At 39.4% G+C, this 13,972-nt stretch overlaps 1 protein-coding gene across 1 annotated transcript; it reads right to left on the minus strand.

The window, feature by feature from the left end:
• Positions 1–8,759: 8,759 nt before the first annotated feature.
• LOC149204308 (uncharacterized) lies at positions 8,760–9,824 on the minus strand. The gene has a single exon (XM_089397088.1). It carries the CDS (start codon positions 9,822–9,824, stop codon positions 8,760–8,762), a length of 1,065 nt encoding a protein of 354 aa, XP_089253214.1.
• Between the last annotated feature and the right edge of the window lie 4,148 nt (positions 9,825–13,972).

Here is a 13,972-nt window from a genome sequence, read left to right on the forward strand (position 1 = left end):
CAGTTGATACTGACAGGGATCAACTGGGATAATTGAAGATCTTGGAACAAAAAAATGACCAAGCTTGCAATTGAAGGCATCTAAGAACAATCTACAAAGTTCAGTCAAAGCATTAGAATCATAAATCCAAAGGTATGCAAATATTAGATTAAATAATAATGTAAGAAACATTAGATTATGAAATAAAATAGACGTTGTTACTGCTATTTGAAGAAATAATTACTATTCCAACTTCAGACTTAACTACAAATACTATGTCCTATTAATGAAGTTGTCCGTAAGCCCATGTTGGAAATAATACTTAGCGGGGGGGTGAATCAGCATTTGCAATTCAATAGCTTTTCAATTCCCAATCAGATTTATATACGCTACTTCAGTGAAGTGAACTTGCGTGTGTACGCAACTGTGATTAAGGAAACAAGCGTATACCCACAGAACTTATGATTTAGTCAATTTATCATGTGTTGATCTTTAATCAGTGCATCAGTATCTTATTATACAGTAACTGTGTGGAGTAATAACATACTAAGCCATCACACATAAACAACATGCATGAACACCAAGATTTAAGGTGGAAACCCAATGGGTAGAAAAACCACCTGTTGTTGTCGTCTCTGTCTTCTTTTAATATAAAGAAAATTTGTTTACAATATTGTACTAGTGCAGACTCATACCAGTACATAAGCACCCACCTGCAGAAGGATACAACCTTCTCCCATTTTCCAGCTTCTACTGGAAGGGAGCTACAACCCCCAATCTCTTGTACTAGTCGATGTGTTTACTAGTACATAGGCGTCAGCCTATAGAAGGATATGACCTTCTCTCTTCTTCCAGGGATCATGTTTCATTAATTTTTAGACTGGATTCTCCTGGTACACAACAACACAATATTACAGTCTCGTTTCATCAAATTTTCACACTGGACCCATCAGAACTTTGAAACTCAAATTGCATCAACCAACATTCAGTTAATCTAAATAGTCAAATCACTGTCACCAGAAAACTATGTTGAACCCAGAAACCTGCATCATCATTCAAAACCAGCTGCAACCTCAAAAATCATACATCAGAGTGTATACGCTACTTTACTGAACTCAACCTATGTGTATACACTACTTCCTTTAACCAAACCTAGGTATACCTTCAAAACTGCTAAAACATAAAACTTTTGAATCAAGTTTGTACTAACCAACAACATTCTGAACATCTATTGTCAATTTACAGAGCTCTAGACAGTCAGTAGAAGAGATAACCCTTCTCACTTAAACAATCAATCAATCAGACACAAAACTCCTTATGCATTCAATTTTACATTCAGATCTAAGAAGAATTCATTGACAAACATCAGTAAAACAACAACACTGATTAGATATATCAATCATTTCTAAAGAATAGGATTTTCCTTTGCATACTTTACTTGGAAGAGTCAAACCTACGTGTATACACGCCTTTACCGAGGTGAACCAACATATAGATCTACAAATATTAATTCACAACTTCGTTGCTATTCCAGGCTTTAGACATACCCAAATTATGAGATTTAGAGAATAAAACATGTGTAAGCAATCAGATCCAGCCCAAATAATATCAGATCATTCAATGATAAGTAATTTCAGGTCTCATGATCCTAATCCAACATTGAATTCAATGTGCACAAAATATTTTAGATCATATCACAATCATAGCCCCTGCAACATAAAATATAATTCAGATAGAAGTAACCCTTTCACTTTCACTCATGGCCCTTTTATCTTCTCCTCCTTATATAGTTTTGGCCTTCCTCAATACCATGGACCAAAAAAACACTTAGAGCCTATGGTATTCTTGGACAGGATCAAATAACCATTACTCCGCTCAATATTGTGGGCTAATACCATGGTATTGACCCTTGGTATTCTTTACTCTTGAATTTTCTTGATTTTACAACCCATATGTGCTTTTCCTCTTGTGAAAGTGTGTGCATACATATACGCTTTTTTTGTTCCATGAACCTGCATGTATATGCTGCTTTGTCAAGATGAACCTACATATACAACTTAAATTATCTGAAAACATCATTTTCCTTCAACTTATTGATTCTGATAAGTAGACCTTTATTCCAACTTCCTGTTCTTCTGTACCAATTCCCTGTTTCCTCTTAATTGACTTGTTACATTGTGAGTTTCTTTTTATCAAATCTTAGATGACCTGTGAGTGAGTTGCCATCAAGGACAACACATGTATCATAATGCCAACAATATCCCCTTTGGACTTGATGGCATCCATATTGGTGTTGATTAATGAAAGCTGTAGAAACCGTTAGATATATCAAGCAACACCAAAATACTCTCCCCCTTTGACATCATGGGCAAAGGGTGGACCAAGATATTCTCCTCCTTTGAGATACACATGTCATACATGCTCCCTCTAAGTACATGCAAAGTCTACATAGATATGTTTCAAAAGAATAACATGACTCTATAACTCAACTAAGAGAGTACGACCTCCCTAAGACCAACGACTCATACATACATCAATCACCCAACCAAGTGGGGATACACCAAATTTAACTCATCCACCAAACCAAGTGGGGATATACCAATTGTTTATACATGATTGAAATATAGAAATTATTACATCATCCTTCCCTTGCAAAGTGGGGATACAAATTACATCATATGTCCAATAGGACTCATTCAAAAATAGACTATGACAGAAGGAGACATATTACACCCTAGATATCTACAAGACCTATGCAATAATATCTGAAACCATAGCTATAATCAGAAACCATAATGCCAACAATGCAGAATTATTGTGAAGGCTAATGCTCCCCCTGAACTTGTGCTACCTGTGCATTGTCAACAAACCATTCATCAAGGCATCTTCATCAGTTAGATAAAAATCAATGAAAAAGGCATATCAGTAGACTGTAATCATCAATATTAGACTGAGCACCCATAATAGAGTCTGACCCACTGTTTTTCTATCAGAAAACATATATGCTCCTGCAACCATGAAACCAGCATATAGGAATCTGCCTCTGAAAAACTAGATTTAACAGCAGGATGATGCAGAAACTACTCCCAGCTTTTGTTTGAATATGGTGAATATATCAGCAACCTATTCTTTGGAGGTAACGTACTCCAATTTCACCTTTTTTTCAAGCACTTGTTCTTGTAGAAAATGGTACTTAATGGGTATGTTCTTGGTTTTGGAGTGCATGACTGGATTTTTCGAAATACTGATGACACTTGTATTGTCACATCAAATGGAGATGGGTGGAGAGCATGTCATTTGAATGTCTTACAATGTTTTCATCATCCAGAGTAGTTCTGTGCAGCAAGATGTAGGAGCCACATATTTTGCTTCAGTTGTAGATAAGGCAATTGAACTTTGTTTTTTGTTGAACCAAGACACTAACCATGATCCCATATAGAATGCACCTCCACTAGCACTTTCTCGATCATCAACATTTCCTGCCCAATCCATATCTGTATATGCATGAAGATTGAGATCTGTATCTTTAGGATGCCATAGACCAAAGTCTTGAGTTCCTTGAAGATATTTAAATATTCTTTTTACAGCCTGAAGATGTGATTCCTTTGGATTTGCTTGGAACCTCCCAAAAATTCCTACTGCATGCATTATATCAGGTTTGGTACCTATTATATAAAGTAGACTTCCAGTCATAAATCTGTATGCTGGTTGATTCGCTATAGGTGATTCATTGTTAGACCTAAAACTACATCCTGTAACCATTGGAGTACATACAGGTTTAGAATCTTCCATTCCATATTTCTTAAGAATCTGCTTGAGATATTTGGTTTGTGAAAGAAAAATTCCATCTTTTGTTTGTTGGAATTGTAGACCAAGAAGATAAGTAAGTTCACCAAGTAAGGACATCTCAAATTCTTGCTGCATAACCGAAGAAAGTTCCGACTCATAAATTCTTCATTGCTACCAAAGATGATATCATCAACATAAACAACAATAATTAGCAGTTTATCATTTTCAATCTTTGTGTATAAGTTGGTGTCTACAGAACCTTTTGTGAAACCTTGTTGTTGTAGATATTTGTCAAGATGATAATACCAGGCCCTTGGAGCTTGTTTCAGACCATATAGAGCCTTTTTGAGCTTGCATACAAGTTTTGCGTCGTTTCCTAGAATGAATCCTTCTAGTTGCTCAATATAAACTTCTTCTTCTAAATCCCCATTAAGAAAGGTTGATTTTACATCCATTTGATATACTTTGAATTTTCGAAAACTTGAAAGAGAAAGAAACATTCTTATGGCTTCAAGTCTAGCAACATGTGAAAAATTTTCTTCAAAGTCTATACCTTCTTGTTGAGCATACCCTTTACAAACAAGTATTGCTTTGTTTCTAATAACCTCTCCATTTTCATTCAAATTATTCTTAAATATCCATTTTGTTCCTATAGCATTCTTATCATGAGGTCTAGGAACTAATTCCCAAGTATCATTATTTTCAATTTGGTCAAGTTCTTCATCCATGGCCTTAACCCAACATTCATCTTTGCTAGATTAATTTACATTCTATGGTTCCATGGAGGATAGTAATGCTAGATAAATTGAGGTTCCTGTAAGAGTTCTTCTTATTTGTACTCCAAACCCTTTTTCTCCTAGAATTTGAGATTCTGGATTATTCTTTTCAACATACTTGGATGGAGTCTTTTCCCTGTTTGTTGTATCTTCTTCTAGTGCTTCATTGATTTATTCCTCTATATCATTTTTATTTGATACAGGAAAGCATTCACCGTCTTCCTCATTGTTATATTCCTTTGTTGATTTCATATGTTCCAGATTTCTACATGCTTCATCAATTACTACACCAACGCATTCAACAATTTTCCGAAGTCTTTTATTATAACATTTGTATCCTTTACTTCTAGATGAATAACCAAGAAGAATTCGTTCATCTGCTTTGGGTTCAAACTTACCAAGTTCATCTTTTTTTTTTTTAGACAGAGTTCGGTTGCTATATATTAATCTGAAAAAAAGTGGGCATTTTGCCATACATAAGATGCTTCCTGAGCATTCTGAATCCAAGGAGTTACAAAAAAGTTACTCTCCTTGATTCTTACAGTTGTTTTCATGCCCCTAAAACTGTTTATGCTACTGTAGATTCTTACAAACTGAAAGCCCCAAAATTTACATTTACAAACCATGACTAATCTATGTCTATATGACTTATCTTCCTTGCAGTAGATCCTTCTGGGTCCAGGTCTGGTTCGTTCTGCTTTGCACTAGAAGAGGATGTTGCTGATGCGCACGCACCTCTTCGAATTCTGCTTGTAAATCCCTGCAATGAAAGCACTGCTCTGGACGCTCCATTAGGTCTGGAAAATAATCGTAGGCGCTGATCAGCTTCTTGTCTCGATGCCTCTGAGGACTTTCCTTGCTTCTGGTGAGGGCCTCCGAGCGCGCAGAGGCAGCACTGCTCTTGAGAATGGGGAAGGATCCTGCTGTCCCCTGCGCTATTGATTTGCCTGCAGTCATGGATTCTTTTGATTACGTTTCCCCTAACGTTGACTAGCTGCGTAGTTCTCATGGTAAAGGTTGGAAGGATGAGATGTTGTTACAACTAAGGTTGCCTTTGGAGCGTTCACAGGCCTTGTTGGCGTACTTGTCAGCATCTTTATTTAGTCCACGTAATATATGGTAATATCGGACCTCCTCCAGCAAGTCGTGAAGGATCTGGTTCCTACAATTGATTTGCTGCAGAAGAGCGTTTGGCGTGCTCTGCCTTTGCACCATGAGTCTGATGATGATTGCTGAATCGCCAAAGACTATCACCTTCTTAATTCCTATCTTGATCAATTGGGTGAGCCCTTGGAACAAAGCCAATCCCTCTGCCCTGTTATTGGATAGTTCTCCCAGCCCCCATTCGAATTGAAGAATAGTCTCGCCATTGGCATTGCAGATGAGGCCCCCTGCACCTGCTAGACCAGGATTTGATTTTGAGGCGCCGTCAAAGAACATGTAGAACCTATTGCAATTGCTCAGCCAGAGTGCGAATTCCTCTTCCTTGAGCCTAAGTTTCCAAACGCTGCTTGTCTCCTTCGATTGTAGATTTCCTTGCCTTGGTGCCTGGATACTGATTTGGTTTCCTTGTACATGGTTGATCAGATTCCTTTCTTCAACGCTGTAATTGGTGGTCTCGATCTTGCCTTGAGTGTGGACTACAATTGCTTCCACCGCTAAATTCTTAGCTTTGTGACACATGACTCTAGCGTTGCATCCTTTGTCTTGAAATACCTTTCTGTTTCTTGCCAGCCAGATACGCCAAACAAGAGTTAAAGGTATAGTGTTCCATATCCTTTGCGTTAATTTGCTCTTTTTTCCTTTCCAAGGACAGCTTTTCCTCCAGCTGTAGACAGTTTCTGCAATGGTTGCCTTTGGTTCCCATGTGACTTCCCCGATTGAGGCCATCTGCCTCCAGCAATCATCTGCTACCTGACAATCTATGAACAGGTGTTGTATTGTTTCTTCAGCTTGACAGCAGTTTGGGCACCTGGATGGGCCCATAATGCCCCTTTTTTTTAAGTTTTCTGCTGTTAGAATCTTCCCTTTCAGAAGAAGCCAGAAGAAGAATTTTACTTTAGGAGGGGCTTCAGCTCTCCAAACCAATTTCCATTGACTCCATATGGCCTGTGGAAAGGCACTGTCACAAAGATGTTGATACCCTGCCTTGGTTGTGTACTGAGTTCCCGTGGGATCCCAGCGATACCCATCTTGCTTACCTCTTTGGGTCGGAGCTTTACTGTGCAGAAGGTTCTTTAAAGCTACAACGCTTGTTTCTAGCTCTCTAGGGTAGTCCGGCAGTTTCCAACCCTCCCAAGCTTGAGAATGATTTCCCCAATGCGTTATTTGAGCCAAGCACCATATACCTCTGTCATTAAGCCAACTTATGGCAGGAGTTGCCTCTGTGTTTGACCCCATAGGTTGCTGTCCTAATATTTTGTCAGTGGAAAAGTTAATGCTGCTCCCCCCTCCTGGGACCTTTGATATGTTTTGGGACATAAAAGGTATGACTTTCTTGCAGAGTTTCCAGATTTTTGTGCTGTCTCTATTGGGGATGTTGGTGTTCAAGAGTTGATGCCTTGTGCTGTTCAGATACTTGGCCTCTAGGACCGTCTTCCACCATGCTGAGGCCCCTGTAATCAGTCTCCAAATTATTTTGGCTCCAAGGGCTAAGTTCTGCAGTTTTGGAGATCTTATTCCAAGCCCTCCTTTCTCTTGAGGCTGAATGACATTCTTCCAACTAACTAAATTGAACTTTTTTTTCTCCGTTTTCCCTCCTTGCCAGAGGAAGTGTCTAAGAGCTCTTTCCATGTTGTGATGGAAGGCCATTGGAGCTTGGTACAAAGAGAAGCGATAAATGGGCAGAGAGGCCAGCCCAGATTTTAGAAGTACAAGGCGTCCTGCTGGATTCAGCCACATAGAACCCCATTGTTGGATTTTTCTCTTTATCTTGTCAAGGATTTCATTCCATGTATCGGCCATCAGAGGTCCCATACTCACCGGCATCCCTAGATATGTGAAGTGGCTCCAGTTTAGCTTGTATGAGACTCCTAGAGTATTTGCAATACTGTGGATGATGTTATTTGTTGCATTCCATCCATAGATGCAACTTTTTACCTGATTAACTTTCCCTCCTGAATAATCCATGAATTGATCTAGGATCTTTTTGAAGCGCCTTGCAATAGTGATGGACGCTCCTCCCATCAAGAGGGTATCATCAGCAAATTGGGAGTGATTGATGTTCTTTGTACCTTGCTCAAATTTGATGCCAGTAATTAGACCAATTCTTCGGTTGTAGTCCAAGGCTTTGCTAAGAGACTCAGCCATGAGGATAAATAAGTAAGGGGACAGGGGGCAGCCTTGTCTAAGACCTCGTGAGGATTGGAAAGCAGCACAAGGTCTACCATTGATCAGAGGGGAGATCCAAGGATTCGAAATGCAGGCTTTGATCATATTTATGAAGGAGGAGTTAAATCCCATTTTTTGAAGCACTGCAAACAGAAAGGAGTGTCTAACCCTATCGAAGGCATTGGCAAGGTCTAGCTTTAGGACGAATCCTTTCTCCTTTTGGCTTATGCTTGAATGTATGGCCTCTTGCACAAGAAGGATGGAATCAGAGATGTGTCTATTAGGCAGAAAGCCTCCTTGGTTTTCTGAGATCAAAGAGGAGAGATGAGGCTTGAGTCTTGTTGACAGAATTTTTGTAATTATTTTGTATGCTGAATTGCATAAGGATATGGGTCGAAATCTTGAGAAGGTAGAGGGCCTGTTTTCTTTTGGTATTAGGGCAAGATGGGTTGAGTTGGTGTATCCCCCAAGCTTGCCTTTCCGAAGAACCCAGCATATCATCTTTAGAAGGTCTTTTTTGATCAGCTGCCAGTACTCCCTGTAAAAACTAATTGGAAACCCATCAGGTCCTGGAGCTTTGTCTGGGCGAAGGCTCCAGATTTCCTTTTGAACTTCCTCTTCTTCTACCTCTTGCGTGAGCCTGCTGTTCGTTTCTTGGGTAACTTCTTTAGTCATGTATTGGAGTAAGCTTGAGTAGTCTTCCTCACTTTTGTCCTCTGTCAGGAGATTTTTAAAGTGAATGGTGGCTGCTTCTTTTATGGACTCCTGGGTGTCATAGCTGTTCCCTTCACTATCTCTAATTGTACTCACAGTGTTCCTGGTCTTTCTAACTGTAGCCTGCTTATGGAAATAAGATGTATTTTTATCTCCCTCGTGCAGCCATAACTATCTTGACTTTAATCTCCATTTGGTCTCTTCGTCCCTTATTGTTTGTGTCAGCTGGTAATACAGTCTTATCTCATTTTCTTTGGCTTGCTGGGAGAGTCCAACAGCTTCTATATTTTGCTGCACTTCCTCAAGATTTTTTTTGATGTCCTTTTTAATCATCTCGGGTTCCTGGTAATTAGTCTTTGCCCAAGTTTTAAGAGCCTGTTTAGTTTGCTTCAATTTTGTTTCCCAGATATATGTCGGGGAGCCTTCCACATGCTGGGTCCAGGCCTGCCACACCGCGTCTCTAGCTGCAGGGATTCGGTTCCAGAGGGAACAATATCTGAAAGGGAGTGGTCCAAGCTGGCAATGGCTGTGCAAGGTAAGCGTTATTGGATAATGATCCGAGGCGGAGATGTTGAGGATGTTTGACTGGCCGGTAACAAAGGAGGACAGATAAGCGACATTAATGAGGAACTGGTCAAGCCTCTCCATGATATTGCCTGCTCCTAGACGCCTATTGCTCCAGGTGTACCTGCAGTTCTTGGGCTTTATATCAACCAAATCTTGCTCCTGCATAATATGCTCAAGTCGGTTTCTGAATGGGTCTGGGCTGAAGTTTCCCCCTCTTTTCTCATTGGCGTGCAAAACCAGATTTAAATCCCCTGTAAGAATGAGATTGCTGTCTTGGTCTTCTTCTATATTTGTTTCCAAAGTGTTCCAGCACACTTCTTTTTCCCTGTATTGATTCGGTGAATAAATATTGTATATTTTTACAGTCGTTCCATTTTCCTTGCTTTCTAGATTAACATTGATCCAGTTCTGATGTATTTTGGCAAAGTTGCAGCTCCATTTACTGTTGTCCCACATTGTTAGGATGCCACCCGAGGCTCCTCTTGCTTCATTGGCACAACCACTGTAAATCTTTTGTTGATTAATGATTCTGTTGATTTCGGTTTGATCTTGCTTTGCCTCCTGAATTAGGATGATTTCAGGCTTTTCACTTCGAATTAATTCCTTAAGGGCTGCTATCTTGGAGGGGTGCCCTAATCCCCTACTGTTCCAGGATAGCAATTTCATCATGATTTACCTGTAGTATGGAGAGGTGCTCGCCTCTCTTTACCTTTGTTATTGTTTTCTTTATCCGAATGTCCCAGAATGAAGGATTCTATAGGAGCCTGAGATCCCATGGCAATATCCTTCTGTGCACTTTCTTCTCTCTGCTGTTTAGCCGACTTTCTGCCAGGCCCGTGTTTTTTGGGTATATCGTTGGGCGCCCCATGATCCTTCGATGAGCTTCTGGTGATCCTAGCGGAGGGGGTATCAGGGGAGGGCTGGGAGATATGAGGGGGGGAGGGATGAAGATGTGGGTCAGATGGGGAAGGATCTTGCTCAGTTTCTTCCTCAGAGAGGGCCGCAAAGGGGTTGGAGGAAGGTGGAATGGAAGGATCTAAAGGTCGGGGGGGTGAGGAGGGGTGATGAGGTGGGGATTGCTAAGAGGACGAGGAAGGGTGCTGGAGGGATGAATGAGGCTGGATGGGTTGCTGGAGGGAAGCCCCAGGGGCTTCAGATTCCGAAGGTTTCATTGGTGGAGATGATTTTTTTCTTTTAACAGATTCCCATTGCCCTTCTTGCTCTTCTGATCCTACATTTATAATTTTAGGGCATCTATTTGCAAAATGTACATATTCGTGACATACCTTGCATTTGAAGGGTATCTGTTCGTAGTCCAGCTGCTGAATATGGCACCACTCGTCTACTTTCAGTTTGATTGCTTCCGGTAGTCCACGCCCCAGGTCAACTTCAACACAAATCCGCGCACAGGCCTGCATGTTGTCCTTGGGTTCGCTGCGATCTATGTATTTTCCGATCGCGTTTCCTATTGCTTTGACCGAATCATCGCCCCAGCAGTGAAGAGGGAGATGGGGCAGTCTGACCCAGACTGGCACTGCGCTTGGAATGTCTAGCTCTGGATCGAAGTCCGGGGTCCATTTGTTGAGATAGAGACCCCTGGAATCCATGAAGTAAGGCTCGTTCCTGAAGATTAGGTCCTTGTCTTCCTTAGTTTCAAAATGGAAGGTAAAATAACCTCTGCCACAGAATCTGATGGATATTTTCCCTTGAGTCTTGTCTGCCCAGTTTCGTTCAACCCACCTTTGCACTGTTTTGGGCGAGGGCCATAGTCCTGTAAATTGCCCGATCAAGCCTTTCTCTGCTAAGGAGATGGCTGCCATGCGAGGGATAGTCGGAGGCAAATGTACTTCCTGTAGAACATCTAGTTTCTTCACAAACTTGGTTGCAGTTGGCCTTGGTCTTTGCTGTGGTAGAGATTGAATCAGTTTGGAGAAAGCTTGTTGCAGTTCCGGATCCCCACCAGGTGGATCCATGAGGCTGATCGTTCGAGCAGAAGCAAGCGAGTTCGATGGCGGGCTCAGGTGCGCGCGCGCGCACAGCAGCAGCAGCGATTTTTATATAAAGTATTCTTCCAAACTTACCAAGTTCATCATCAGTCTTTTTAATGAAACAATTTTTTCCAAAAACTCTAAAGTGTTTTACAGTAGGAGGCTTAACATACCAAATTTCACATGGAGTTTGATCACTATTTACCTAAACATTAGATTTGTCGAGAATAGTCACGACAATAAATGCAGCTTCACCCCAGAAGGTGGCATGAGTTCCAGATTCATCAAGCATAGCTCGAGCCATTTGTTGAACTGTTCTATTCATTCTTTCCACTATTCCATTTTGTTGAGGAGTTTTGGCAATAGAGAACTACCTTTTTATTCCATGTTGTTCACAAAAATCAAAAAAATCATCTGATATGAATTCTCCCCCTCGATTAGATCTGAGACATTTGATTTTTCTATCTGATTCATTTTCAACTAAAGGTTTGAAGCCTTTAAACTTTTCAAATGCTTCATCTTTATGCTTTATTAGACCTATCCAACACATTCTAGAGAAATCATCAATGAACAAAATAAAGTTCCTTCAACACGAGGTGACGTTTTCCTTGTTGGTCCACACAAATCAGTATGGATAAGTTGAAGAGGCTTACTTGCTGATCCTTCTTTTTCACTGAAATGAACTCTGGTTTTCTTACCAACTTTACATGCTTTGGATATGGTATTTTCTAGGATGTTGATATCTAGAAGATCATGAACTGCCTTGAATATGCATGCTTTTCTTATTTGAGAAAAACTTAGATGCCCCAATCTCCTATGCCATAACCAGTTTTCATCTATTTTTCTTAGAGAGCATTCTTTTTGTCCTCCTTTCAGTATGTATAGATTGTTTGGATTTCTTGTACCTTTGATTACGGTATTTCCTATGTCAAGCTCACGAACCACACATCCATTTGATCGAAATACAACTTCATTTCCTTGATCACACATTTGACTGACACTCAACAAGTTATGTTTTAAACCATCAACATACATGAAATTTCCAGCTTCAACCTTTTCTTTCAAATAAACAGAACCTTTACCTTTAATGATAGCTGGTGTGTCATTTCCAAAGGATACATTCTTTTCCTTTTTTAAAGAATTATATGAATGAATTTTCTCTTTATCACCTGTCATGTGTTTGGATCATCTGTTGTCGATGTACCACTGATCCTCTTGTCCTTCCGCAAATAGATCTATGCCACACCTTTATGATTGAAATTCTTTCTTTGTCCATATCTTGGAATTTGATGAGGTTTTCTCCTTTTGAAGAGTTGGCTGAAATTTTCTCCTGCATTCAGATTCTTCATGACCAAAGTTATTACAAAATGAAAATTCAATTTCATCTTCAAGAGGAGAAAAGTTATTATAAGAACTTTTCTTGATTCCTTTTACACTCGTTTGATTTCATGCTTCTCTAGTCATGATGGTTTTGTAAGAAGCACATTGAGCAGCCTTATACCCAAAGCTATGGCATGAAAATCATTTTCCATTAAAGAAGTTTCTATGATCATAAAATAGTTTGGCATTGTTTACCTGTTGTTTGATGATTTTGTTGATGTTCATCCTTGGAGTAAATTGAGCATGATTTACCTGGTGAGTACTTTTAGGCTTTTGCTGACGATTGACATATTGTTCACTAGTCTTTGCTACATCAAGATATCTTCTAGTGGAGGCTGACGATTTTTGTGATTGGGATGATTCTTCAATATATCCAAGACCTATATTTATAAGAGGAGAACGTTGAACTTTGTTGATTTCATTTAATGTTTCTGATCCTTTAGCAAATCTAAGATTCAGAGATTTTGTCTTCTCAAATTATTTTCTTAGACCCACAACTTCACATTCTAGTTTTTCATTGTGCTTTTCTCTTTCAGTGAGTTGATGTGTCAACTTGTCCATGATCATATTCTTTTCTTCTAAATAGATTTTGAGTTTTGTGATTTCTTAAAGAAATTCTTCCTCTTCTAAGGTATCCAAAAAATCATCATTGTCATAAGCCAAGAGTAGTTTATAATCTTGTTCAGTTTCATCTTCATCACTATTAGATAATCCATCACTATCTTCATAGGTATAGTAACTTATTATATTAACAACATGTTTTATATTTTCTTTTGCATATTCCTTTCCCTTTTCATATTTATCTTTATGATGACATTTGGCAGCATAATGGCCGACTCTACCACAAGCAAAGCATTTGAATGGTAGCTTACCTTTGAATCTTCCAGAACCCCGTTGAATCTTCTTGACAAAGTTTACCTCATCTTCTTCTTCTTGAACATATCCTGGTTCATTGTGTTCTTCCTTTCCTTTTCACTTTGTTGAGGCTTTGAAAGAAGCTTCTCTCATATCTGATGGACCTCCTTTCCTCATTTCAAACGCAAATAGAATTCCATGAAGTTGAACCATAGTAATAGATTGAATATCCTGCTTTTCTTCTATGGTAGATACTTTTGACTCAAATTTAGAAGAAAAAGATCTCAAAATTTTCTCTACTAAAGTAGCCTCCTTTATCTCTTCACCCAGATTCTTCATACAATTAAAAATCTCATCTACACGTAAAAATTAACTATCAATAATTTCATCACTATGCATATTAAGAGTTTCATACTGAATTCTAAGAGTTTGAAGCTTAACACATTTTACCTGGGAGTCTCTTTTGTAGCTCTGAATGATTTTGTCCCATATCTCTTTGGCTGTCTTGAATTGCATGACTTTGACGAATTCCGATTCTGATACTTCCCAATAAAGTATTGACTGCTTTGGCATTGGTTTCATATAACTTCTTAC

The sequence above is a fragment of the Pinus tabuliformis genome, chromosome 1_2 (assembly GCF_031772625.1).
Source record: "Pinus tabuliformis cultivar Carrire ecotype Pingquan chromosome 1_2, CPIR1, whole genome shotgun sequence".
Lineage (NCBI taxonomy): Eukaryota > Viridiplantae > Streptophyta > Pinopsida > Pinales > Pinaceae > Pinus > Pinus tabuliformis.

Coding starts and splice junctions, on each gene's coding strand:
- LOC149204308 (XM_089397088.1), bottom strand. CDS start 9,824: ATGATGAAATTGCTATCCTGGAACAGTAGGGGATTAGGGCACCCCTCC.